Consider the following 26612-nt stretch of genomic DNA (forward strand, 5'->3'; position numbering starts at 1 on the left):
TTATTTTTACTGCTTTGAAAGTCAACAAAAATAACTTAGAAGTAGATGATGAATGTCAGTGCAACATTTCAATCTGTTGCAAAGCTGATTGACATCGTACAGCTACAGTATGCTGTTGATAGAGCATTTTGAGTGATTCCTGGTGTCACAGCTCCCATCCTCAGAAACACAGCTATGAAGGGAGATGCCTCTTATCATATAATTGTGTATCTTTCCTGTATGACTCCGTGAAATAGTTTTTAGTCTTCTTCAAGCAAATGAATACCGCCTGTCAAACGAGTGTAGAAGACGTAAAGCAAAGTACATGTGAAGTCTGGGGATGTTCAGATGGGTGGAACATGGTGAAAAGTAATTTCTGCCCCCAGCTTCTCCCTTCCTGGCCTTCATATCACTTTTAGTGGAGGATGACTGTTCTAGTGCTAAAGCTGTGTTGATAAGGTATTCAAGAAATTGATTGAAGAAAAATGGGATCTAACCATATTAGCAGGAAATAATTTGAATTATAGCTTGAATTCTACAGTGTTAAACACACAGTTTGTGTGGGGAACAGATAAGACTTTAACATGTGAGTGGTTGCAGTTGATAATATGCTACTATAGTTGTTTGTACTACACGTGTTGTTTGAGGGCTAAGATCTCAAGTGGCAGGTAGAGTAATTTTTTGCACACTGGTAGTTATAGAGCTTTTCAATAGGAGTATTTGTATTTTTCTTTGCTGTTCCAGCACAAGGCAGGACCTGAGCTATGGTGGTCCTTTAAACTCCTGTAAAATGGTATTTGTACTCTTTTTGCTTCTGTATGTGAAATGGCATCAGTTTTCTTCATTTTGTTTTTAGGACAATTTTTTAGAATGAGCTCAACTTTGAGAACTGAATTGTCCCGAAGGAAGTCAGAGTTGCTTCCTTTACCAATCCTAGGGCAAAATGAATTGTTTTCTATAGCTGTGTAGAAGATGATATTAGGAATTTGTTGGTGGTTTTGACCTAGAGCATTTGGTTGCGCAGTGTTTTCAAAAAATGTTCTCATTCTAGGTGTACTGGAAGAGGCTGAATTCTACAATATCACATCACTAATAAAACTGGTAAAGGACAAAATAAGAGAAAGAGACAGCAAAATCTCACAGGTGAGGCTATTTTTCAGTATGCTTTTCATTATTTGTTCTGTATCAAGTATGGGGTAGTTCTGTTTCTTTTTTTTTCCCTTAACTGTTGATTTTCCCAGTAAGATACTGGGTGTCTGTCCCTCATTGGCCAAACTGGAGCCATTAGTACCCAAAGAATAACTAAGTCTTCAGTAGCTGTCAGTATGTTTACAACAGCCAGAGGGTTCTGGTTTTTGTTAAAAAAATAAAAAACATTCTGTTGTTCAAAAAATGTCTGGTAGTGGTAGAATTTCATTATCAAAATATGTTTGGAAATAGTTCAGAAAAACTCAATTTTTTCATATATATGTACATACTTCAACTATGGTGAGATTGTCTAAAAATGCTGTAGCTCCATCTTTATACAGCATACGTACAGATGTTATTTAGCTCTCAACTTAATCTTCTGTAGTAAAGTTATCTTCTGTATTTGTGTTTTCTGTAGTTGTAAAGGTCTTGCCAAATCAGTTTCTTCATAAAAGTGAATATGACCTTGAAGTGATTGGGTAAAGAAAATATTCAAGTTTGTGACTGTTTTTTAACAATCTTTTCTGGCCTTCCCTGATGATGTCTTCATGGAGACATTACAAACTTAGTATTGCCCAACTTCTATTGAAGCTGGGCAATGGGATGCCTGAGTTTATCTCACAGTATTTCCTACATGGTTTCACCTGATGTGGTCCCAGTTATTCATTGTTCTGTAGGGGAAAGTTTGGCAGGGAAGTAGAGGTGTTTTTGGGCATGAGACATAAGACATTCCTTGTAAGCAGAATATCTGCCTTGATTTTAAATGATACGGTTTGCTACACGTGGAACAGTGGAGGAAGCTCAACTATTTATGGTCTATTACAACTGGTATGTAGCACTGTCAGTCCCTGAAGCATTCATGAAGGACCGAATGTGCTACGAGGTGATCCTGAACAGATGAGAGTTCAGCCAAACCCAAAACTGTTGCTTTCTAAATATAAAGGATAAGGGAGAAAATTCACAAAGACAGTGAATTCCATGTTATATTGAGCATCTTATATTTCTTTCTAAAGGTGCCAGTCAAACACGTGTACAGGGTGCTGCAGTGCCAGGAAGAGGAACTCACTCAAATGGTCTCCACAATGTCTGATGGTTGGAAATTTGAACAGGTAACAAAAATACATAGGATGTAATTACAGAGTTTTCTGAAAATGTAGTTATGTGTAAGAGAAGTAGAAAGCCAATTATATGCATCTTTTTAAGTGCACTCGTTATCAGGAATTGGATTGATAAAAAGATGCCCAGTTAAATTGAAGTTTTGTGTTTGTATTCTTATTTGTCAGAGAATAGAAATTCTCTCCAACGGTGAAATGGATCTGACTTTCAATAAAAACATGTACATCATGTTTGAAATGTAACTCTTTGGGATCTGCACAGCGATGTTTGGATGGTGAATAAAGCGAAAAAAAATTAAAACGTTTCTAGAAATGGTAGATCAGATATAAAGAGTTCTTGGTAGAAGAGATAGGCTTGGGAGATAAATGTTTGTCAGATCCAAACAGTGGTTCTTCAGATAAAGGGCTGATAAACAACTTAAATCTCTGCAGCTGTGAGGCTGGATAGGTGGGAGCTACTTGTTTTCCTTCTTTGCTTTGCATAAAAGTAGTATTGTGTGTACACTGAAGAATACAATGTAAAATGAAAAGGTTTTTCTGTTACTTTTGATAATATCTGTGAATAAACTGAGTAGATGGTCTCTTCAGTGTTCACATTCCTAAACTGCCAGACTATCTAGACTGTGCTGGAACAGTGACTCTGGTGTAAGACACAGGTGCTCAGCCACCATGTTTTTCAGTGTCTGGTGCCAACTGTAGGAGAGATTGGAATAAACAAACTTTTTATCCCATGCAGTCTCCCCTGAATAACACAACAAAAAATCATTTTAAGACTGCAGTGCACAAACCTAAAAAAAAAGAACGTTTTGTTTGTATTCTATAAAATGTGCGAGTCTCTTATATCACAGACGAAGCCATTATCAAATAAATTAAAATAGCACAGAGAAAGCTTCTTCTTCAGTTCTCCAGCTCAAGTATTGGAAGATCCATTTGGCATGCCAGAAACTCAGTATTAAATCAGTGAAAAAAGCTCTTACTAAATCCATGGGACTAGTTTTTAACTAGTGCATTGATAATGTTTTTTAGACATTCTTCTCTGTCACAGGAAACTGTCTTTCACTAAACAAATAGATATTCTTATAACAGATTAATTGCTGCTATATCTTTTAGCTGTCTTAAAATCCTACGTTCTTTGGGAATTTTGTATTTTGAAATATTATTGTTTTGGCAGTGCAGCTGCAGAAAGAACCATTGTAATTTCTTCTAGAATTTACATTTTGAGAAAATTCTAGTGGTTTACTTGAACGTTACATCCTTGTTTCATCCAGCTTTCTTCCTACTTTGCTTCTCCCCCACATTGCGCTCTCTCAGGCACGTAGCTTGAAGTAGACAGCCACAGTAGCTGTAGGTTCCCTTATTATTCAGTTTCTCCTTACTTCAGCCCATGCCATTCTCTCCTTTGGTTCTATTGTAGACCAGCTTTTAGTGGGCATCTTTCACTTAGAACATAATTGCAATACTTTGTATAGTCCAAGCAGTTATATTATTAGGATTTGAACACACTGTAACATTTCTGTGTTTTTTTTCTGAATAAATATCCGTTGCTCAGCTTCCTTCAGAAACACTTTTGGATGGCACCTGCCACACTCCATAGGTATCATTGGTGGAACAGGGATCATCAGCTTTTTCAAAGGAAAAATGCCTGAGGGTTGAGAGTCCTTGTGTTCTGCACACAGTGTAACGTGTTTTAGTGGTCGAGATTGATAAAGAATATTTTTTCCCTTAACATTTTGAAAAATCCTCTTAAAATACAATTGGATGTGATAATTAAGTAGGAGTGGAAACTGTTAAACTTTTGATGGATGCACCGATGCACTTTTCCAAAGAACATAAATGAGCAGTGCTAGAAATCTGCAATTACATATCAGCTGAATTCCAAAAACAACCCCTAATAATTGTGCTGCCCCACTTCGGTGATTTTTAATGTGTTACTCTGTAGATTATTTTTAGCTTCCATCATTACATCTTCAGGCAATCAGAAAACGAACACTGTGGCATTACTGCATAGTGAGAGACTTTGGGTGGTACAAAACTGCTGCTTACAAAGGCTCTAGGCAGCAGCAGCATATCAGGCATGTAAATTTTAATATTTAATGTAATCCGAGTCTGTCACCATAACACCATCTTCAGTAGGTTCACTGTATGAAAAAGACAGTATTTATCTGCTGCCTTCAAAGGTATTCACAGAGCATAAGAGGATAAAAATAAACTTATTGGTCACGAATGTTCTCATCAGTGGTGTGAATGGGCAGTTAGTGGCTACTTCCTCACGCTCAATTGAGAGCTCTCATCTTCCTCAAGTGCCCTTTTCTTCACTTTGAATTAAGTGGGTTAGGAATTGCCATGTATTAAGATAAAATATTTTTTGTAATGAATTGTGAAATTCTGCTGACGTTGTTACAAACCTGTGAATTTTCAGACATTTGAAAGCTGCCAGGGCAGTTCACAGTATTGACTTTAATGAGAACAAGACAATTTTTTACACAACAGTTCTTTGCTTTGGTGTTCTGTAAAACAACTCTTCTGAAGCCATTTTGAAATGCTCAGCCCTTTTTTTTTCCCCCTCTAGTTGACTTTATATGTTTCCTTAGCTGTATTTTGTTTAACAGCTCCTAACAAGATGAAGCCCTTTCATTCCCAGGCTGGATATATCACTTTACATAACACCTTCCAGTATTACATCCATGTTACTTTCTGCATTTGGAATGAATGGCAGGAAAATAATGCTCTCATTTTCATAGTACACCAAACTTTGCTTTGTTTTTTGGTACAGTTGGTTACACCACAATGATACGAGGAGATTTCTGGTTTTTGATCAGTAACTCTTTTAAGTTCCCATGAAATTACAGATGGTTTTGCGACTGCTTCCATTGCTTTTTAGTAAGTTAAAACTAAAATTGTAGCCTGTTCTAGGGACAAGTAAATATTGCCTACACATTTGAGTTCATCTGTTATTTGTATGATTTGGATAATGGTATGTGCTGCAGCTTTACAAAGGTTTCTTTTTGTGTTTTGCTCTGATTGGTTATTTCAGCTTGTCAGTATAGGTTCCCAGTATGGCTGTGGCCGGGCCCAGCAGTCAGAGTATCTGCTGATAGTGTCACGGGAAGTGAAAGGGGAAGAGAGATGCTTCCAGAAATGCTGCAGTGAGGTGTGTCACGCTGTTCCTTTTGCCCTCACACTGATATGCTTGGCCTCCTTGCGTTTCTGCTGCTTTCAAATAATTCCACTCTATTCCTGGGTGTACAACACATAGCAGTTCGTATGTGTTTGTGACTGGCTTTTATTTATGTTCACAGTCTTTCATTGCACATTATCAATGTTCATATTGGGTTTTTTTGTTTGTTTGTTTTTGGGGGTTTTGTTTGTTTGTTTGTTTTGTTTTAAACAAACAAATGTTTATTCAGACTTGAGTTAAATGAAGGTTTTTCTTAAGAAGAATTCTTATCTTCTCAATAGGTAATTTTTTTCCCTCAAATCTTCCTCCAAAGTTAACTGCTTTTGACCTGTACTTGTTAGGTAAAAGTTGTGCAATTCGAGTATCGGGAGCCTTGTAAATAACAGCTTTGAATTTGCTGATTTCAGACAGGGGCATACTTTTCTGTGTTAATCATTCTTCCAAGCCAACTATATTTCATCTGCATAATAATGAGTTACCTTTTGAGTTCCAAGTCCTCTTACTTGTGGTAACTCCAAATGTGACTGGTTATTAGGTGGATAAAATATATTCAAACTGGAACAATAAATAACATGTTTTTTCAGAAATAATTAACATGGAGAGACAAACAAAACCAGCAGTTTGTTTTAAAGCTTGTGTTGGGAAGAAGGAATATCTTGGGATCTTTTTGGTTCGGTTTTTTTCTTTTTTTTCTTCCTTTTTTTTCCCCTTGGGAAAGCTTTTTGAGAACCTAATGAATAGTGACAGTGTCTCATTTACTTTTTAGGCTGTCTCATCCTTCCCAATCCCCTTATTCTCAAGTCACTGCTTTTTTAATCACTGTGCTACTTCCCAGTGTTCCGGAGTTTGGGAGGGATTTGTTTTGCTAGCCAGTAGCACTGGAGGCAGATCCCAGCTCTCTACATAGCTACACCTTGTTTCAGAGTCTTATGTGAATTGATCTGAGGACCTGGTGTTCTGCAGAATTTTTCATCAGTGAAATATTTGGAGTACTTTTTCTGTTCCTTGATATATATATATATATGTTAGTCAGTCTAAAAGATTAGTATAACATCATAAGATAGTATGGCAGTGAAGTGAGTTATGAGCAGAATCTTGCCTATTACGTGGTCACTTGGCCTTGCAATTCTTGATTTCAAACCTGGACTGCTGCCTGGGTGTATTCAGGAATCTACTTCTAAGGTACTGAGCAATATCTATTTCTTAGAGTTGCACAGGTAACTTTTGGAATGTGGAATTAATGCACTAGATTTGCAGACTTTCCAGAACTGAGTAGGAAATATGATGTATTGCTAAAGATGCGTAGAATGTAGGCACCATGGCATTATTCATACGTACATGTCGTGGAGAGCTCAAAGGAAAAAAAAAACAAGTATTAGTTGAAGACATAAAGAACTGTTTGTAGGAGTATAGCACACTGGAGTTTTGAAGCACTTGTCTTTAATACTGCAAAACAAACTTTGTCTTGAAATGCACTGGCTATTTAATGGCAAAATATCATCTATACCTATTGCAGTGAACAGCTTCAATATTGTCCAACTAGCTAATGAGCAGTCAGTCTGCCACATCTCCTAAAGAGACTTATGTGTAAAAGGTCATCTAATTTGAGTTATGAAGCATTAGTGGGAATTTAAGTAGCTATCAACTGAGGAACTGTCAGGCTAGTTGAGTCAGGATTGAGGATTTGGGTGATGTTTGCATCTTTTATCATGTCTGTCAGAGAGATCGTTTATTACTGTTGTGTGTCAATGAGTAAAGTAGTAATTTTTTCTTCTGATATTTCAGCTGTTGTCATAGCTTATCTGATATCAAGTTCTTGCCATTTTGCTTAAAGAAAAATTGACTACATGCTAATGAAATCATATACTTAAATATTATTCATTTCTCTTCATAACAAGCTAATTATTTATGGCTTTATTTAAACATATACCCAGCTTTTTGAATGTCTTCTGATCTGCAAGTGAGTTGAACATAGTGTTTAAGATTCAAGAATAATTGAGGTAGTTGTCCTATTTGTATTACATAGTTCTTAACTGATACATAAAGCATAGACCAAACTCTATACCACTTCTGCAGGCTTAGAGCCAACTCAACAGCTTTTTTTTTTCCTGAAGATCTGTACATGATTTTTGTTGCTGATAAGAACAAGGGTCAACAAGTCGTATTTATGAAGAAGGTCTGAGTTATCTTTCCAGCTTTTCAGTGTACTTTCTTAGTCCATTTGGGGCAACTAGGCAACATTAGGGATTTTATGATTCCATCTCGCAAAAATATAATCTGGTGCAGACAGAAAAGTGTGACTCAATCTCTCCAGGTAAATGGTGCCCTTGGATTCTAGTGAGGGTGTATTGGTGCTTGTAAAGAGGCCTGGAGTTTCTAACTTCATTAAATGCTTTAGTGAAAAAGTGTCTTGATCGCACTATTTTTTGGTCAGCCTGTGTTCATTACTGACCAAATGTATTTTGTCAGGAGTCAGGAGAGAGAAGGAGAGGAAGGACTTCTGGTGATAACACCTAAACAGTGTAGGTAAAGTAAGTTTAGTTTGAGAGTACTGAATTTTGACTGCCAGTTCTGTACTGTTCAGATTTTTCACAACACTGATGGCCAAACTGCTATGAGACTATCAAATACCAACGTGTTTCTGAGTCTTGTGCATACTCTGACTACGTGGCAGTTCAACTTGCCTGCAGTTCTGCTTGAAATGGGAAGGAGAATGGCTTTCAGTTGTCCTTCCTTTCCCCTCCTTTAAAAGAGAGGCCTTGAAAACAGCCTTGCTGTAGCTCTTAGCGGAACACAGCAGGAGTAGAAGCCAAGCCAGGTAGAGAGGGACGTACACCTGATATTAGGCATGCTGTAATACCATCAGGGTCCAAAAACTTTGTTATTGCCTAGGCCTGGCAAGTTGTTGCATTCTGCAGAGATGCAGTCTGATGCTCTTGTGGACTATGGCTTTGTCAATCTGTGGATGCTCTTTCTTGGCTACCTTACCAGAGTGCTGGAACATCTGAATATCTATCTCCTCTCTCTCCTCAAAATTTCTCCTGAGATGGAAGCTGCTTTTAACCATGGTCTGCCTTTCACTTTTGTTAGGGGAGTCATGCCTTAAGCACAGATTCTGGACCAAGGTTTCACCTTGGTTTCATCTTCCCTACTTCAAGAAGTCTTACTCTCTCTGGTGCTCTGCCAGACTGATGGAGATACATTTGTTTTTAGACAAATAACCACAGTTTTTCAAATGTTGTTCATCTAAAAAAAAAGTCAAGCCTTTTTGTGGAGCTATTACCAGGATGATTTAATGATATAATAGAGTCTGAGGGATAGGGCAGCATTATTACATGTCTGTGGTGGTTTGGCAGTTAGATGCAGTATAGTTTTGGTAATGGCATTTAGGTACAGTGTTTCTGAAACAGTTTGATTTTTAGGTGCTTGATCTGTGTCAGTAATTATAGCACCATACATTACCTTGTCATGGCTTTGAAACAAATCTTTTTTTAAAAATGAACCAGCTTCATCAGAATTGATTCTGGCTGGGAAAGGCAGGCTGTGTAAAGCTTCTAGTATTAGGCAGGTGTACTGTGTGTAAGGTAAGGTGTATGAAACTTATGCCATTTGATAAATATGTTGTATATGAGGTAATATTGATGTTTAGCATATCCTTCGTTCTCAGTAAATTGTAATTTATCATTTAATATCAAAACTTGTAGAAGCTTATAAATCATTTCATTATACACTGCTTCCACCTAGAGTCCTTCTTAGAATCACTTCCTTGCAGCAGTACACATGTATTTCAGATGTTAATCGTAGCATCCCAACATGCTATATCTTGCTGTTTTCCAATCCAAATTTTAATGCTGTCACTCAGAAGATGTTTTAGTAGAAGTGCTGTTATCCTTAGCGAAGTGGTAGTTATCCTTCCTGGCTAAAGTGCTTCCTGCATGCAGCCATTCATGTGCTAAATTGTGCTGCGTTAAGACACAACATACAAATTTGTAAAAATTAACTTTGGAGGATGGGAATGTTTCCATTAAATAGCAGGAACAGGGAACGGGCTGCTTTTCCTCTGGCCTAACTCTGTAGCCTTTTGTTTGACAATAAAATCATAATTGTAAGCCATTAATTCTGTAAATGTTTAAAAAGAAAAACTATGTTTACCTTACCATCAGAGTGTCAGTGTATTTGTCAACATCAAAATGTATTTGCATTGAAATGGAGACTTATGCTTCAGGCACAGCCATCAGTGTGAAGAGTGAGGAGTGCGAAGTTGTGGGATTTGTTTTACATTGAAATGCAAGTGATTTTTTCTTTCTTTCATCTTTCAGCTGGTCAGTATTGGTTCTTCCTATAACTATGGCAATGAAGATCAGGCTGAATTTCTGTGTGTTGTCTCAAAGGAATTGCATAACACTCCCTATGGCACAACCAGTGAACCCAGTGAAAAAGCAAAGGTAAGTTACTATATATTGGAGAAAAGAGGTGGTGTCAGCACAGCATAGGCTTTGCTAAGTAATGCAAGGCATACCTTTCTTCTGGACAGTTCTTTACTTGCCTTTTTTTTCCCCTCCTTCAAGGAAGTAGTGTTTCCCTGTTCATTGTGCAGGAGAGTGTAAATGGCACAGTCAGCAGTATCTGTTACACCAGATAGCTTCTGTGAATGGAATATCTGTACTGTTCTTGATGCCTGTCCTGTTTATTGAGTACTGACAGATGTTTACTGTTTACAGTTGAGAATCTGCATTTTATTTTCTTATGCATTTGAATAATTCCTTGTTCTTTCAGTGTCTCAGTTGAAAAATGTTCTTCTTGCTTGAGTTCAACTGAAGAAATCTTAATACCAAGAATGGGAATTTTAATATGGCATCTCTGAGAAATAGTGCAATACATTAAAAAATGAACATGCTTGATAGCTTATTATTTACATGTTTCCCTCCAGTTCTCCTTCCTTTCTATAACCAGTTTTATAAAAAGATTGCAGTGGGCACAATATCCAGGCATTTTCATCCGTTGTCTTTCAGAGTTTATACAAAGGAAAAATGTAAAGAGGCAACTGAGCAGTAAGAAGGCAATGAGTTATGTATGGACACGTTATTCTGTGCATATTAGATGTTTTTATCATGGTGCAATTGCTTTGCAAGAGGAAGCAACTATAGATAAGTACTTCTGTACCTGGCTTAAAAGCTTTTCATGTATTTTTAAATGGGAGATGGTAAAACATCACTGATTGCTTTTTCAAGAATCATCTTTGAAGTAAATAAATCTTGAAGTAATGCTGAAAAGCAATCTGGATCTTTGGCATTGTGGCCTCAAATAGGCTGAACCTCTCTACTTTCTGTGCTGTGTAACTTTGTTTTGCTGCTACATATGTGGAGACATTTTTCTAAATTACATTTTAAAAGTACTCCAAGCTTTATTTATATATATTTAGTGAAATTATTATTTCTGCTATTTTGTCTCTGTTGAGATAAAACTTCCATAGAGTTCTAAGGGATTAACGTAATCAAGTTCTGCTTTTGTCAGAATGCTTCAGGAAAACTTAAGAGTCGGAAAAGAGGAGTGTGGCAATAGTTTAGGGCTGGGATATGTGCCTGGAATGAAAAGTGGAATTCTTGAGCTTGATGTACATCTTCATAAGAATTTGTGGTACATTCTCAGGAAACTTCAGAAGTTGCCAGAGTTACATTGCATCCTTCACACAGTAGAAAATATACATCAAACTGAACTGTCAAGACCCGAATAGATAAACTCGTTCAGAGCATGGTTCAACTGCTGTACAATTAGTAGCTCTGAGAGATGCTAAATCTTAGACTTCTCTTTTTAAATACTTCTTGGTTATCATTTCAGAGATGAGAACAGAGCATAACTTGACCGGGACATGGTATGAGAATTACTGCTCATTTTTATTTGAAGATATAAACATTTGCTCCTTTTGTCCTGGAAGAGTTGAGCTGTTGCTAGCAATAAATGGCAATACTCGAATAATCCTTTTTATTTATTTTTATGCTATATATCTTATAAGTGTATGTTTTGTCAGGGTGTGAGGGGCGGAATTCCTTTTTGGTTGGGAGGTTTCTAACTGTGTTGTTGAGAAATTTGGGCTGGTCCTTGGGAGCTGTTGTCTCAGTAGTTCCCTGCTTAGCCAGCTTTAAACTTCCAGTCTGTGGTCTGTTCAGTAGCATCTGAGTTGGTCCTCAGGAAGTTCATATGATTGAAATTAGGGTATCCAGTGATATATATGGAGTGAGGTAATCACTTCCTGAGGCTGACTTTTAGAAACTATAAGAAAGTCTTCCTAACTATTACTTTTACAACACACTGGGTTAGAAAAAGCAAAAAAAAAAAAAAGGTAATGCTTTGTGACAGGCACTTCAATTTTAATTAACAGGGGTGAACTTTCAAAATAGAAGCAGCATTTTCTGCTAATCTGTAATCAGGTGTCACCTCATTCCTTCTTAGAGATGTTTGATGGAAAACAGCTTGCATAGATAAGTTGGAACAGAGAAACATTAGCAATTAAAATCTTGAAATGTGTTATTCCACCACTCTCACCGTGAGGGATCTATGCAAACTTTACTGCCTTTCAAACCTATACTTCACTTAACTACATGTTGGTGAACCTCTAGCTTGTACAAAGCATGAGAATTGTTTTGTTGATGTAACATATCGAAAGATAATTGAGAATGTGCTGTGCTGTGTAGCATTAGCGGTTAATAAGTACAAAAATGATCAGTCCTGTAGTGTATATTTTCCACAGAGTAGTAATTTTAGCATGATCTTGCCATTGGCATTTTTAAGGAAGAAATGGCCTGGTCAAATTGCAGTAAAAAACAAAAATGACCAACAAAACAGTGTAACAGGTAGCAAGATGCCAGTCTTGGGATGTATTTAAGCACCTGCTTTTCTTAGTTCTTGTCAGTAGTTGACTCTTTTGCAGCCTTCTAGTGTGACTGAGAGAGGGAATTTAACCCCATTTGGGTTCCCATTTGGAACACTGACTTAGATAGTTTCAGTGTCTCTACAGGTAGCTATGACATTACTGGAAGATAGCCTGTGTTCCCACAAGCACTTTGCTCTTGCAGTTTATTTACCTGTAATGACTAAAGCCTGTTCATAACATCTATTTCCAAAATTTGATTTTTCAAGTGCTATCCCTCCCCATCTGTGGAGAAGCTAAGATACCAACTTTAGATTATTTAAATTTTCTGTGTACTTAAGGTCCCTGTTATTATATTTCATGGTGCTGTTGACTTCTGTCTGCAGACTTTTGGACATTTGGGAGAGGACATTTTCATGAAATCCGCAGTGTTCCTGGTTGCAATTGTCTGCTGTCATGCTTCCTTATGAAGAGTGGGGGTCCCAAATAAAAGTAAATTAGTGCCATTCTCCAATGCTTCAAGTCTAAGTGGACTGTACTTTGTTGCAGCTCTGACTCACTTGCAATCTTTTCTTTTCCTTTCCTTTCTCTATACTTGCTGCATGCTGCATGCCACTCAGAGTGAAGATGAAGAAACGGATTACGATATGAATGACTCAGATTAAGTGTAAATGTCATGGTGAGCACTAGCTGCCGTAGGATTTTACCCAGATGCTTTTCTGCCCCACCAATTCCTGTCCCCAGTAGTGCTGTCCTTTTGCTGGTCCTAGTGGTGTATTTGTTCGTGATTATAGTTGTGGCATGGTTAGCAGAAGCAGAATACCTGTTCTGTATGTTGGCTCTTTGACAAAATAATGAATGTGGCTGTTATCAGCTGTACTATGATGATATCCTCTAAAGGTATGCTAAGAGAAAAAGTGCTTCATATAGATTGTATGGGACAATGCTCTAGGACCAAAATTGGTTTTGACATCTTTTCTGTCAATAACTCTTTATGTGTAGGGGCATCTCATACAAACTTGCAGACTAAATTTTCAGTGAACACCTGATCTGGCAATACATTTATAAACTTAACTGAAGTACAGCATAGTCAAAATATATGGTAATTTTGAAACTAAATGTTTTTGAATCAAGACTTGGCAAATAGAAGCAGATGATGTGATCTTAATGTACTGTTATCTTTGTCACACAAAACAACTCCCTCCACTGAGGGATTATGTGCTTTCCACTGTAATTTGATGTCTTACTGAAGATAAGAGGTGCTTAACAAGTCACTGCTGGAACAACACAGAAGTTGCATGAAAGTGTTTCTGAAATGTTGCTTTTACACAGAGGAAGAAGCAGCTACACTACAGCTAGTTGTAATTAGATGATCTATAAGGTCTCTTCCAACCCAAATCATTCTCTGACTGTGATTATTATCTTACCTGATGCTAACAGGAACTGCTGCTGAGGTGGGCTTGGCAAAAGACCCTATGCTTACAAAATGGCTGCAAGGAATGGATCAAATCTGAAGCTTTGTTGAGAAAAAGTAAATTGGTCCTCTGATGGAATTGAATGCTGGATTCTTAAGCTACCCAGGAGACAGAAAGTCTCTTAAGATGCTATTACATCTGCAGCAGATCTATTCTGAGTGGGAGGAAATAGGTCTTGCATTCTAGTTATCTCAGAAGCTGTCACATTCAGGCCCTCAGAAACTGAGTTTATTCAGCATTCCTGAGAGTACCTGGAGGAAAAATAAAAGTAGAAGCATGAAAAGCTGGAAAATTCTGAACACATCAGATTTGAAGAGTAAGGACAAAGGAGCATTATCAGTGCAAGTCTCTGTGTAGCTCATGTTCTTGCATGTTTAGATCATGTTCTTGCAAGAAAACTTTCTGCTCCAGATACACCCCTCAGTTCTAGCTACCAGCAGTTTAGAAGATCTGCCACAACCATTTTCAAATGTTAGTTGCCTCTGCTATTGTTGAGGTGTCTTCTCTCAGCATTATTGCCCAGATAGCCACCATCTCATTAACATCTTATTTTCAGAAGAAAAGGAGGAAATTCAGATTGCAGAACAGAATCAGTCATCCTTTGAGCAATTAGTAAGTAAGCCCAATTTTAGTATAATTCTTGATAATTGAAATTCAAATTCAATTCAGATTTCTTTCTTTCTTTGGACAAAATCACTGTGCCGTGACTATAGAAGATCCTCCTTCACCCAGCTGCTGAACAGAGGTGGATGGAGCACCTCTCTCTTGAGAGCCTGCGATCAGAAACTGCTTTCTCTTTAGTAAAAGTAGGGGTTACCAAAGAAGTATGAAGCAAAGCATGTTAAAATATTGTCTGATCTGATGGAATTTGCTACTTCATGTTGGATTTACTGTCTCAACAAAGTCTGCCAAGTTGAACAGCCAGATCTGGGGTAGCTTTATATTACTGTATGTGTTCTTGAAGTTTACAGAAAGTAGTTCTAACTCTATTAAATAAACGTCAGAGTATTTTTTTAAGGAAAGAATAAACTCAAATGTTGTACTTTAAATGGGAAACGTTCTCAAAATGAATAGATGCAGTAATGTTTTCAAACTGCAATGTTTTTGGCCTTACTGGCTAGAATTGCTGCATCAAACTGTTATCCACCGTGTGGGCTTCTGTTCCGATACATTGTTCTTAGCTACAATTGACTGCAAGTACTAAAGGAAAGAGATTAAGTATTAAGCATATATCCAATTAACTCCTGATATGTTTCCTCACCTTCCAGTAAGCAATTTTTTTTTTTTTTTTTTTTGGCCTCAAGCCTGCATGCAGGTCAGTGCATCAGATAGGTATCAATGACATTATCTTCTCTTTCTAATCCCTTTAGAATGTCTTTGTAGTAGCTACTGAGCAGTTTTCAAGGCCTGTCTCTTCCTTGCAGAACACATTTTTATCTTTCCTACAATTCATGAAATGCTTTTTGTTTAGTACACACAGTAAATTATATATATTCCTCCTGAAATAGGCTGTGTTTGCATTAAAATGTATCAGAGCCATCAGAAACATCTTTCTATATGGAAATGTATTGAAGATCCTGCATTGTCATCTGTTTTCCTAATGAAATAATACTGTCTGACTTTGAAATGAAACAGAATTTTGTAACCACAAAGGGAGACACCGCAGGGATTTCAGTGTGCAAGTGATAAAGTGGATTTAAAAAAATGAAAATGATTTGTTTTTTAACTTTGAAGTTAGCATTCAACTGTCCCCACTTGACCGGGGAATTGGCCTAAATGATCTTTTAGGATCTTTTAAAACTCAAACTCAAACGATTCTATAGTTCTATGACTGTAGTCATTGGGCCTGATGACTGATAGAGGCTGGTGTGTTCAATTGTCAACACTGAAACAATATTTAAAAGAAACCAAAAACCTAGACTTTTTCATCTGAAACCATGCATGGAATTGGCATGCTGTGTTATAAGTGGTTGCCAATTTTTACCCAACAGGCACAAAGCTGTCAGATTCTGTGAATTGTTTGGAGTGGAATGTGTTACTGAGTTATTGGCATGATATTTGTTATAATATGAGATTAAATTCAAATCATCATAGAAAGAAATTATACATTGAAGACAGCCATGCTGTTTCCCATACTGTGCCTTTGCTTTCTTTCAGCATTTGAAATCAAGAGCCATTCCCAGCACTTAGAAAATGGACAAGAATTAAGAAAAAATGAAGTATCATTAGAGATAGTTTAACTTTCAGATGAACACTGTAAAATATTTGTGCTCAGTACTTTTGAAGCTTTACTTAGTAGTAGGCTTTTTTACCTCAGTCATGACTGGTTCTATGTTTGCTTGAAGGCTCCTCTGTGGAACTAGGCAGCCTCAGAGCTGACCTGTTACTGCTGTTTGCCACTCAGGTTTGAGTAGCAGTGTGAGAAATGTTGTTGCCTGGAGTCAGTCCTAAAATGTGGATCCTTCCTTCACTGGAGGTGCTGAAAAGAATCTAAATAGAGAAGGAAAAAAATAATAATTAAATGCAAATGGGATACATAACCTTTGTGTTGCTAGATGTTATATATAACATTTCCCAGAGTTTTCAAGGACTGGTTTTTTTTTTTTTTCTGTTAGACTTCAGCCCCTGTATTTAATATACACCTTTTAAAGTGAATATTAAACAAACCAACTGCTTTTAGGAAAAAAATAATCATTTTACTCATGGTAATGGGAGTCTCTGTTCTGTAGTAACAGCTGCAATTTGTGAGAAATACATTCCTGCTCATGAGGTCAAAAGCTGCAGTGCTTCTCAGTTCCTTGTCTTGGATCATTCAAAGGATAATGATGGACAAAGTAATGTGTGAGAATTGCAGTGTCCTGTCTCTATAGAAGCAGTTTTCCGTGGCCTAGGATGCTTACCCAACTTGTGAGAACTTGCAGGAGCAAACAATATTCATGTAAAAGAATATAAAAATTGTCATAAAGTAGTATTTATTTTCCTATAGCTGGTCAGTCCAACTGATGAGCTTTGTATTTCTGAACAGCACAGTAAGTATCTGTGAAAAAATGTCGTTGGTTACGTGTAGCTCATGCAAAATATCAAGTCTGGATATCTGTTTCAAATGTAGATTAGATTCTTGCCAACTTGTATTCTTGGTCTTTGAAAGCTGTCTGCATCATCTCACCCACTGTGTCATTTGTGCACATTTTGAATTGCTAATTCATGTTTCCAGAGCATGCAGTTCGCAGCTGAAACTCTCAAGAGTTGAGGACGTTTTTCTACAATCGCAAAAAATTAAGATTACATCCTCATTTTCAATAAAGTATCTGAGTTCATTTACCATACAGAACCTAAGTAAATTTAGAACAATGGTGAGACTGAAATGGTTTACTTCTTACATCTCCCAACCGTTAAGCTTTGACTGTATTAATCAGACTCTGTTACTAGTAGTGATGTACATGTGTTTTCGCAATGTTTGACAGTAAATATGGTATGTATTAATCTTTTCTTTTTTTAATCCTAAAGCACAGGTTTCAGGAAGGTCCTTGAACCAGCTTCTTAAAAAATTGATATCAGTTATTTGAAGTAGTTATTATGTTGTTCTTTGTCCTCCATTCTTTAGGAATGACATTGCATGGATTTTCATTTACGGAGTTTTTATTTGCCTCTTTCAGATTTTGCAAGAACGAGGATCCAGGATGTGAAGGCAGTATTGAAGGGTGAAGTTTTTTCTTGTTTATTCCAAGATGCAGTGAGTTGTCACATTGAAGAGGCTTGGCTGCAAAAGAAAAAAATCTGATTTAGACAATTTTCTGTTGATCTGGGTTCAACCATTTTTGCCTATAAGCTGGTGTCAACTGGCTTAATGCATTGTAAGATTACTTAATGGGAATAGATGGTGTGGGAGTGTGTTTTAAGTTTTGGTTGTAGTGCATGGTTGTACTCTCTTACGGGCTATCCAACACTGGCCATCTGAAAAGAAATAACCACGCACTCATATTTTCCTCTGAGACATGTAGCACTTAATGCTTGGTGCTGGATGACCCAATGTTGATCAGTTAGCAGAAATTTTCCTACTAATAATTGTAAACATTTAAAAGACAATGCAATTGGTGCTACACACACACACACACGCATTACAGCCCACAAATGCAAATATTTGGGCCTATATTGTTTCAGAATCAGTGACAGCATCAGTGACAGCCCCAGCTGACTGTCTCACACTGCACATTCCTTATGGCACTGCAATGTATTCTATTAGGTAAGAACAGCCTAGGAGATCAACTGAAACTAGCACGTAAAAAAACAAAGGTTTTCTTTAAAGGAAGGTTTGTATATATTGACTGGGTTTATAGCGTACGTTAATACCCAAAGGGAAGACCATACTCAGAGAAAATGGCCTTCGTCTGAATCATTCTTGATGTTCCTTCTGACAAAACAGTCTCCTCTTGTAAAAGTCACGCTCCAGTCTTAGACAGATGTTTGGAAGGGGAATAGAAATTCACTTAAGATGAACAACAGAAAATTTTGTTTCTTTTGAGATGTTAGTATTCATATCTGTGCTTGTACTTCTAAAATTCCTGTAAGTATTGATAACAGTGGATTATGGTAGAGATTTTTCAAGAGCTGGAGGTTATAGAAATTGGGCTGGCTGATCCTAGATCCCTGTCTCTGTGACTGGGATAAAAACCAACGTTGAGCATGAACACAAGCTTGTGCAATTGAAATTTCTTGAAATATTGAAAAACCAGACATTCAAGATAACCATAATCAGTCTTTCTGTACTGTTGCAACTATGCAGTTAAAGAACACTTTGAAAACATCTGGTTCAGCTTGATTGATTTCTGTCCTGGATGAAGGCTAATACACAAGACTGGAGCTTTTTAGTACACTATGTTTTGAGAAAAATCTTTCACGTCTTCAAAACACTTAATAATATTGACAGTATAAAACTCAGCTACATTGACACATGTAGCTGAAAGCAGTGGAAGAAAGTTTCAAAAAGTTACAAAATTGTTTTGAATTCTAAGGACATTTGTTAATTCTCAATAACTTCAGGATTTATGCGTATACTCTAGGTAATCCTTTACGTGAATGCCTGATTATCAAGCACCTAAGGCCTATCCTTTTTTTTCTAAAAAAACAAAAAACAAAAAACAAAAACAACCAAAAAAGACTTACTATACATTGATAAAAGTTTGGCAGAATTTGTAAAAAAAAAAACAAAAAAAAAAACATTTCTACTAAGCTGGTTAAACAGTGAGCTAAACGTTTTGTTCATGCATCTAATGCTTGAAAGGGTTTGTAATGCATTTTGCCACTTGGACGTGGTCTGCACTGAAAGCTGCTGGCCCCTCCACAACAATACATACAATGTTTGTCTTTTTTAAAGATGTTCAAAATGAATTGAATTTACTAAACATGTAATTGTGTAGGGGAAAATGTTTATACTTTTATACTTTTTTAGGCACCCATATTTTATCAGCTTAAATTTAGCACCCAAGGTTCCCCTAAATAGTAACAGATTATCTTGTGTATCTGAAAATAAGCCTAACTATTGTCTGTGTTATCTACATATTAAAGCATTTCCTCTGCTGCAGTAGTCACTGTGTTTTTAAACAGCATGACTCCACCATATTCTCTGAGCTCCCCAGCTCATGGAATTGCAGCTGACCAGGTTTTCTTGACGAGCTTTACAGAGCACTGTGGCATTGGCGCACATGTATTCTAATGCCCAAAATATCTGCGTAATAATCCTTCTAAATCTGCACTTCCATTGTCTCTTATTTAACCCTCAAAAGACAGAGTATTTTATTTCACAAGGTGAGACCTTCAAGAATGGCAGCAGCAAAGCATAAGTAACAAACTGAGCCAGTCGAACAAACTCAGAGTACGGAAAAGGGTTGTTTTTTTTCCTAAGTATGTTTTTACACTGGATTTTTTTTCAGTTTTAAAACATGCTTTTGTGTTGAGATTACCTGCTCTCCAGTTTACATTGTATCCCTGTTGTAGCAAATTTGGGGAAAATGGTGGTTAATCATTTTGCACTTTGTTTCCGATACCTCATGGAGATTTTAAGGAAAAGAAAAAAAAAAAAAGGCAGGTACCTTATAAATTATTTTATATGTGCTATTGCTTGAGAACACCTGAACTACCTACTTTCCTGTTCTTGCTGTTGTTGATTTTTTTGTGAACATCTGAGGCTTTCAGATAGATGGAAGTGCAATCATGCGCCTTGCTCAAGGCAGTAAGAATCAATCCCTAAAGACGGTTTTTATTTGATTCTTGTAATTTCAAGTACAGTTAGCTACAGTAAGGGGCGCTTTTTTTGCATTAGAGTCCAATCTACATCACATTTTTCAACAATTGCTTCATAATTTAACATCTTGCAGGATGAGGTTATGTACGGACTTCGTTTAAACCGGCGTCCTTTGTTTCTTTTCTGTCCTTTGGGGAGTATTCACTTAAGCCAACTGCTCATGACTATGTAAAACTGATGCTGAGGGGTTGTATTTGAAAAGCTATTCTGAAAAAAAGTGTGAGGTAAGCTCTGGGTTTTTCCAGCTTCTCTCTCTTAACATTAAAACAGTATTCCAAGTTAGGATTTAGGGTTTTGAGCATGGAGAGATTGACGAAGGAAGAAAGTAGGGAGGGAGAGATACCAAAACATAGAGTTAGTTAAGGTAATTTACCTCTCATGAAAATGTAAGTTCTGTGAAAGGTTTAGCTTCCCACATTTTCCCTCTATGAATATTCAGGGCAGTGGTTTTGTGTGTTGCTCATGGAGAAGGAGGGCACTCCTGTAGGTCGTAGTGGATTTTTAGAGGAATTTCTCAGAGACTTTCATTGCGTGATGGACTTCTTGTTGAAGAACCAAGAAGTCTATACTTACTATATTCATTTATTTAAGTTAGGAAACAGGCTGTTTTTTAATATTGGAGATGACTGATTTTTATGTCAAACACTTTTGCATTTCTTCAGGCAGCAATTGAATCAGAGTTTATCTGCAGTGATCTGCATTCTGAGGCTGCGAAGTTGTGAATGGAACTGGGTCTGACTCAGCAGGTCCCACAGTATGTGTGAAATAGATTTTTTAGCAAAAGTTTACCTGGAATTTTCCTTACTGTGGGGTTTCTGAGGATTATGGATGACTGCAGTTTGTTATCCCACAGAAACGTGTGTCACAGGCCTGGTCGCCTACTGAACTTTCAGTCTTCAGAATGATATACTTGGAACATTTGGAAAATGTTGTTGGTTTTGTTTTTTCAAATTCAGTAGGCTTCTTGTCATGATAACAGTTCCTGGGAACTGTTTCATCTTCCCACCTGAGCATTAGTAAAACATATTCTTGAAGAAACTAAGCTCAAGATTCCCATCCAGCTTTTTCTCTTCAGATTTTATTCTGGCAGTAGTTGCATGGCTCCATTTGCAGCAGTGTTTCTGCGCAGTTATGACTGATGAGAAATGATTATTTCCTGGAGATACCAGAACTTGATTCAAACTCCTCTTTCTCTGAGAGTGGGACTTTTTTTAGGAGGAAAAAAAATAAATTCTAACAGATTAAACAAAAGAAAATGCACTTGCTCAGGGAGCAAGTCTGTTGAGTGGGATGATGATATTTTCAGAGAACTATTTCTCAGAACAGAACACTGCATTCCGTGAACATCTGTTGAGGTGGCTGGAAGTTTCAGTCTCTTTTTGAGCAGTAACAAACTCATATCATTTACAAATTACTGTTTTGTTAGTATTATAAAAACGAACTTAGAATGCAGAAATGTGTGAGTGAATGCAGTTATCTAGGAAATGTATTATAATGTGTGTTGTCCAGTTGTTCAGGTATGCTGGAATATGTTCCTTGAGACGTACTGGGAGAACTGCTAAGAACTGGGCTTTTCTTTGGCATCAAGGCCAAGGGAAAAAAGAGAGTCTGGAGACGAAACTTGGCATTTTGTTCACTTAAAATGCAGTAAAACAAAAAGTGTCGTTCTCCTATTTTAATCTCTCTCTCAGCATCAACAATCTCTGTCGAGTTTTTCAAATTAACTTCTTCAATCAACCCTGAAAGTTGGGGTCCTTGAAACAGAGATGGGCTTTTGCTTTGCCTTTAGCAGTACTTTTTATCTCAGGACAGTGGGATTAAAACTTCCAGGGGTCTGTGGTTTCCAAACACAGCCATTTTGAGATATATACAGGAAGCTGTCTGTTTGCTTCACTATACTTTAGACTGCAGTTATTTGCAGCTTTAAGGACAATCTCAGGATTTTACCTGGGTTTGTGAGTAGGATTACTGATTCTTAAAATAGGATGAATATTCAATTTAAAAAAAAAATTTGTAGAAAGCTGCCTGGACTCAGTGTAATATAATTTTTCTTTCTTTTGGCTCACAACAATCAGGAGCTGTCTTTAAAGGCTTCTTAGTGGACTGAGGCTTTAAAGGGCTAAATAGGTCTTATTTTATTGTTCAGTTTGTGTAAAAGAAGGAACTCTTTTCATTTTCACTGCAGAAATCCTAAGGGCTAAAATACTGTCCAGGGCTAATTTGAGGTTCTAGAGACAAACATAACTTCTAAAAAGCAGCTAGATTGTTTTTCTAACTCAGACTCTAAAATCATTTTTAGAAATTGCAGATACAACCAATTGCAGATATAATTGCATTCATATCTTGTTTGGAATTTCAGTATCCAGCTTGGTAAGGAGTACAGTAGAGATGACAGTACATTTGCCCACCACTTTATTATTGCTCATGTTGAAATCTAACAGCTGTTGTGAACAGAACTGCCAACAGAGAGACTTTAAGGAAGATTCTGTGCCAGGAAATTGATGCTGAATATTTCATTGCAACTTAGCTGTCCTTCACTGTTGTAAGATCTACCAAGGTATAAACTTCTGGAAAGCTTAGTAAATAAATACTGCTGCAAGCAGCTTTCTGGGTTCTTTCCAGGGTTCTCTTCAGGATGTTGTGTATAAATAACTGCTATAATTAAAACAATTTATTGAGAGTTATTTTGATCCTTTGGGGACGGCTGAGGCAGGAGAAGGTTCTGCAAGTTCTCCTTGCTTTGGAATTCTGAGCCTAGGGTTTGACCCAACCTAACACCTATTGAGATGTCCAGGCCCAATCAATCCATATGAAATGTAAGAGTTGAAATATCTGTGTACATGATTCTTGTTCCTTTTGAAGATTTTACAAAAGCTCATGCACAACGTTACTCAAATTTAAGTTGGCCCACGCGTTCTTGCTAGGAGAAAAGCAAGTGCCAAGACACTGTCAAAAAAAAATGTTGCCAACTTATCTGGTTGGAACTGAACCAAGAGCACCAAACTGAAACAAGTACCAAATGGCAACTATTTCAGCCTGCTTCTGTCCTGAGCCTCATCTGAGCCTAGCTGTGAAAAAAATCCCTGAATCTATTTCCTTCAGTCTGTCTAGGCCCACATACCCAATTCAGCAGGTTGGTTTTGTTGGTTTTAAAGCACCTGTCTCACAGTTAGTTGTGCATCAGCTGTTTGTGTTAATATCCAAGTGGCCATACTTGCAACTTGTTATTTCCTGGATAGTGGATTAGCAATAACACTTTATTTTGTGCCAATTCGTTATCTCTGAAGTGTTCTTACTGCAGCAAAGTTTGAGTTTTGATTTGGTTTTAATGCCTTTGCATTAGCCAGAACTCTTAGCACAGACATGGACAAAAAAATTGAATCCAGGGAGTTTCCCTGGATAAAAAATCTGCTAGGGCTTCCCAAGACATTTGAAGTTGGTATAGTTAGCCATCATTTTTAAAACAAAGATACGATTAAAAATGTGTGTGGGTATTTTTTTAACCTCCTTTTCATAACACTAGCCTATTGTAAACTGCATGAAATAAATCTGTTTTTCCCTTTTAAAGTCTGATGTCTTAAATCTTTCTTCTCTAAATCCATTAAGGTTGACCATAACAGTCACTGATACACTTGGTGTAGCACTTCATTTAGATATAAAATGTTTTATTTTTCTACAGTGATTCAAAGCAGCAATACTTTCCCCTTTGCAAAGGAGACGCATCCTTTTCTGTTTCCTCAAAGAGCTGATCACAGAAAAAGCCATGTTTATTCAGATGTACATCTACTGGGAAATTTCCTTAGTGTTTACGCTGTCACTGATCATTATAGCAGGAAATTGTCCCCTCTGGAATGGATATAACAAAGAAAAGTATCAAGTTCTAATTAATGACTTTGTGTATATTTTCTTCCATTCACATAGCTAACAAATCAACCTCACTGATTTCTTTTAGAATCCAGTATGTAGATTTTTAATATAAATACTTATATCTGAAAAATGAATCTGAAACTGACACTTTGTAATAAGAAATATAAACAAGCCACTTAGTGAACTCTGAAATCTTAAGGGGCTACACAATTAAGAATGAGGTGAATTTCATCTTAATAGTTTTAATCAGTTTGAAATGCAAAACATGTTCAAAGTTTAGAAATGTTAGTGAAATTGTGTCAGTTTACTAAAGTTATTTCCTGCATTTTAATTGTATTTGAATTTTGCTAAAGTATACCCTAAAAACAAGCTACTCAAGTAGAAATTAACTACTTGATGTGTTCACTATTTACTTTTATCAGGCTTTGTTACTAAATGTATTTGCAGTTTACCATTAATAGCACTGCTTTTAATCCAGATTCCTACTGCACAAATCTGCAGTTTCAGGCATCTTCACAAATCAGCAGAAATGAGAGCACATAAGGAATAAGAGTGTACCAGAAACCAGTTAAGAAGGGGGATCTGAAGTAGATAGTTCTCTTAGACTGCACACTTCCAAGTAAGTGACAGCATCTAATTTAGATAATATTTGAAGCTTATTAAGAGATAATGCTCCTTTCTGCAGGAAGTTTCATTTCAGGAAGATGAAGACAGCTCTGCATGTTCAGCTTTCAGTGGGCTCCAGGCTTGCCTGGCAGTCATAAACACATAGTCCTTATTTGTGTTGCCCAAGGCTTCAGCCTGCCCAATCTCACGAGATAAATCCTGTGAATGGTGTGTTAACCATTCCTTCTAAAAATCACTGCTGTTGGTAATATCGCTGCAATCCTCAGTGTCTGCAAAGAAATGTGATTTTTTTTTCCCACCATGTCCATTCAGATCAGCAGTAACAGCTTTCAGTGCTGAGTTTGGAGGGATGCAAATTCAATCAATGCAAACGCCCCAGAAAGTGTATCCACTACACAGGAAACCTGCCTGCTACCTCAACAAATGTATGTCTTAGAAGAACTGCAAGTGATAGGACACTTGGAAAGATAAACAGAAGAGTACATATTTGTCCTGGTTTTACTGTGGGTGTTTGCTAATGGTGAAAGACTGTGTAGCTGGAGTGGTCTTTCATCTGATTTGGCATAGCCACTTTAACAGGCTTCCTGAAAGTACCTGTTCCTAACTTTTGCAAAGAAACTTCCAGATATTCCAAACGTGTTTTCACCAAATAATATACAACTGAGATGGCATCCAGTAACTGTTGCATGAAGCAGCCTGAAACTGGAGTTTTCATTAAGGTCTCTGAGACTCCTGTTTCTCCAAGTCATTAGTGACAGTCGGGATGTTTTCTGTACACATGGCCGCTAACTCTTTTCCATCTCTCCTCCAGCATTTACAAGTTAAAAGAAATAAAGTAGCTAATGTCATAGGTATTTGTGCATTGGGATGAGAAAAAGTTGGGCAGGAGGGCCCACAGGAATACAGGTATCCTATTTTGTATCATTGTGCTATGCAATAGGCTAAAGCATGCATAGGAACAGGAACTATTCATTCCAAGGGAACATAATACCTCTTGAATGATTCCTTTATGGAAAGAAGCTAAATGAAGATAGGGTGAGAATATGGCAAGCGATTCGAAGATCTGGTTTGTTTCTATTTTCTGAGAGCAGCCTGGAGAGAGAGAGCTCCTCCATCATTTCTGTGGAGCCAAACGGTGATTAAATTCAAATGAGAGCGTGAATTGTTTAGAGAAAAAAATAAATAAAACCGGGAGAGTATCAGAGCACTCGGCTCACCCTCTTGGTTAAACACGGGAGTGGCTGCACATAAAACACGTAATTTAAGCTACCTTTCAACCCTCAGCTGATGAAGACTCCACACCCATCCTCGCATTACTGCCATAGTGTCTTTATCAGTTGAATTTGCTTAATACCTGCCCTTGGTTTTTCTCACAGCGCTTTAAACTGATGACATCTTGACCCGTGCTCCGTTTTGGGTACGTCTGCTCAGTGCCTTTCCTTTTCTCAATAGTAATTTAAATCTCCAGATGGTGGGTTGGGGGGCGGTGCCTCCATCGCGGCCAGAACGGCTGTCTGGGTGGGACGTGGGGCAGTGAGGTTCTGGAGCCGAGCACCGGCCCAAGTTTGTCCCATTCAATACAGAAGTGCTTATTTATGGAAATGCCTAATTGGAGCGACGAGAGAAGGGCGAGGAAGATAAGCCATGTTGGTCTTACGGCGCTACGCAGGGTGCAGTTCAATGAGCATCGACAGACAGACCACGGCAGGATGCGGCTAAAAGGAGGTTTAAAGACAAAAAACGTCGGTTTCATTAAAATTAAACACGCTCAACATAAGGACAGAATGTGAGTCATACCCAAAAATTAAAAATAATTAATAAAACCACTAAAAAAAACCACCAAACTTGCAAACAAAACAAAACAAAACAGGAAGCAAACGCATACGGCCTCCGCCGCCCGAAACAGCCGCAGCGCAGCGCCCGCGCTCGGGGCCCGGAGCTCCGCCCCCAGCAGGAGGATTCGCCTTGCCTCCTCCCGGCTTTGCCCAATTGCGGCGCAGGCAGCGCCAGGACA

General features: G+C 37.5%; 1 protein-coding gene and 1 long non-coding RNA gene across 7 annotated transcripts in view; one reads left to right on the forward strand and one right to left on the reverse strand.

Annotated features, from left to right (window-relative positions):
• Positions 1-23671, forward strand: part of KCTD5 (potassium channel tetramerization domain containing 5) — a 30448-nt gene extending 6777 nt beyond the window's left edge. The window contains exons 3-7 of one of the 3 annotated variants that reach the window (XM_085237327.1): positions 1031-1122; positions 2181-2276; positions 5317-5433; positions 9780-9905; positions 17460-23671. In XM_085237327.1, coding sequence (XP_085093453.1) covers positions 1031-1122; positions 2181-2276; positions 5317-5433; positions 9780-9905; positions 17460-17489 — 461 coding nt within the window. In that variant the 3' untranslated portion in view covers positions 17490-23671. Of the gene's footprint in view, positions 1-1030; positions 1123-2180; positions 2277-5316; positions 5434-9779; positions 9906-14359; positions 14432-17459 lie in introns of those variants that run through there. The other 2 variants (XM_085237329.1, XM_085237328.1) reach the window with 2 other exon arrangements.
• LOC146543240 (uncharacterized) lies at positions 11808-26588 on the reverse strand. 4 transcript variants are annotated; one of them, XR_014886751.1, is made up of 4 exons: positions 26439-26588; positions 25590-26313; positions 16116-23950; positions 11808-14054 (listed from the first exon to the last, which is right to left on the reverse strand). It is a non-coding gene; the product is annotated as an uncharacterized LOC146543240 (long non-coding RNA). The 4 variants fall into 4 exon arrangements; XR_014886750.1 differs by having other exon boundaries at positions 16116-16293; positions 16704-26313; XR_014886749.1 differs by having other exon boundaries at positions 16116-16293; positions 16504-26313.
• Positions 26589-26612: the final 24 nt, after the last annotated feature.

Source organism: Meleagris gallopavo, chromosome 16 (genome assembly GCF_905368555.1).
Source record: "Meleagris gallopavo chromosome 16, MGAL_WU_HG_1.1, whole genome shotgun sequence".
Lineage (NCBI taxonomy): Eukaryota > Metazoa > Chordata > Aves > Galliformes > Phasianidae > Meleagris > Meleagris gallopavo.